We start from the raw sequence: 1211 nt of genomic DNA, 5'->3' as shown, positions 1-1211 counted from the left end.
GACATTTTTAAAGATATATGCTGCTTTGCATTAATCCAAAAAAAGAAAGTCTGACACAAGTATATTTTAATGATGGAAATGCACATTAAATGCTTTTTCTCAAGTATTTCCTTGGCATTTTAGGGTGATTTTTTTGTTCGAGGGGTAGCGAATAGGCACCTAATCTATTTTTATGATTCTATGTTTCAAGTTATACTAGACCCATTTTCAAAATTTACTTTTTAACATGTTTATGTAACTTTGTTTATATAATAACACATGGCATATAACTAGTTTGGAATATTTTATTGTTTTTCCTTACAGATCTCTAAACAAGAACAGAAAAAAATGGATACATTTGATGGAGGCATGGCTGAAACTTCATCTCGGTACAGTGGTGCTCAGGATAGTGGAATCGGCAGTGACAGTGTTAAAATCAGAATAGTACAAATAGAGCAACACAGCGGTGCCAGTCAGCATCGCATTGCCCGTCCCTCACGCCAGTCGTCAATTGTGAAAAATCTAAATTTTATTCCCTTTGACATATTTATTACTGCAAGTAGAATCTCACTAATGACCTATTCCTGTATGGCCTTACCCAAATCGACATCACAAGAACAGAAGGATAATGAAAAAACAGGCAAGAGTTCATTAAATCTCCCAGAAGTTGATTCAGATGTTGCTAAGCCCAACCAGGCATGCATTTCCACGGTGACAGCAGAAGATCTGTTAAGCAGCAGCATTTCTTTTCCTTCAGGGAAAAAAATAGGGGTCCTCTCTCTTGAAAGTCTTCATGCATCCACAAGGTCATCTGCTAGACAAGCACTTGGTATAACTATTGTTCGGCAGCCTGGTCGAAGAGGAACTGGTGACTTACAGCTAGAGCCTTTTCTGTACCTTATTGTATCCCAGCCTTCCTTGCTCCTGAGTTGTCACCACAGAAAGCAGCGAGTGGAAATATCAATTTTCGATGCTGTGCTTAAAGGGGTAGCCTCTGATTACAAATGTTCAGGTAAGAACCTTCAAACTTACTGGAGTGCTAATAATTACTACTATATAAGTTTTATTTCCATAGATTCAAGATTGATGAAATAGTAAACAGCTGGCAAACCAGACAAGCCTTCTTTTCTCTACAGAATATGTAAAGTTCATGTTCCACAGCTGAGTCATGCTTAAGTAAATGTTTGAAATGCTTCGAGGTTTAGCTTTACTTTTCTTACTGTGCCTCTGAA

The 1211-nt window shown here is 37.6% G+C and overlaps 1 protein-coding gene across 1 annotated transcript in view; it reads left to right on the top strand.

Moving 5' to 3' along the window:
- Positions 1–1211, top strand: part of VPS13B (vacuolar protein sorting 13 homolog B (yeast)) — a 933283-nt gene that overhangs the window by 651170 nt on the left and 280902 nt on the right. Inside the window, exon 33 of the mRNA XM_012643529.1 lies at positions 304–991. Coding sequence (XP_012498983.1) covers positions 304–991 — 688 coding nt within the window. The remainder of the gene's footprint in view (positions 1–303; positions 992–1211) is intronic.

This window comes from Propithecus coquereli, unplaced genomic scaffold, assembly GCF_000956105.1.
Source record: "Propithecus coquereli isolate 6110/MARCELLA unplaced genomic scaffold, Pcoq_1.0 Scaffold2, whole genome shotgun sequence".
Taxonomy (NCBI): domain Eukaryota; kingdom Metazoa; phylum Chordata; class Mammalia; order Primates; family Indriidae; genus Propithecus; species Propithecus coquereli.
This window is presented reverse-complemented; position numbering and strand designations above follow the sequence as displayed.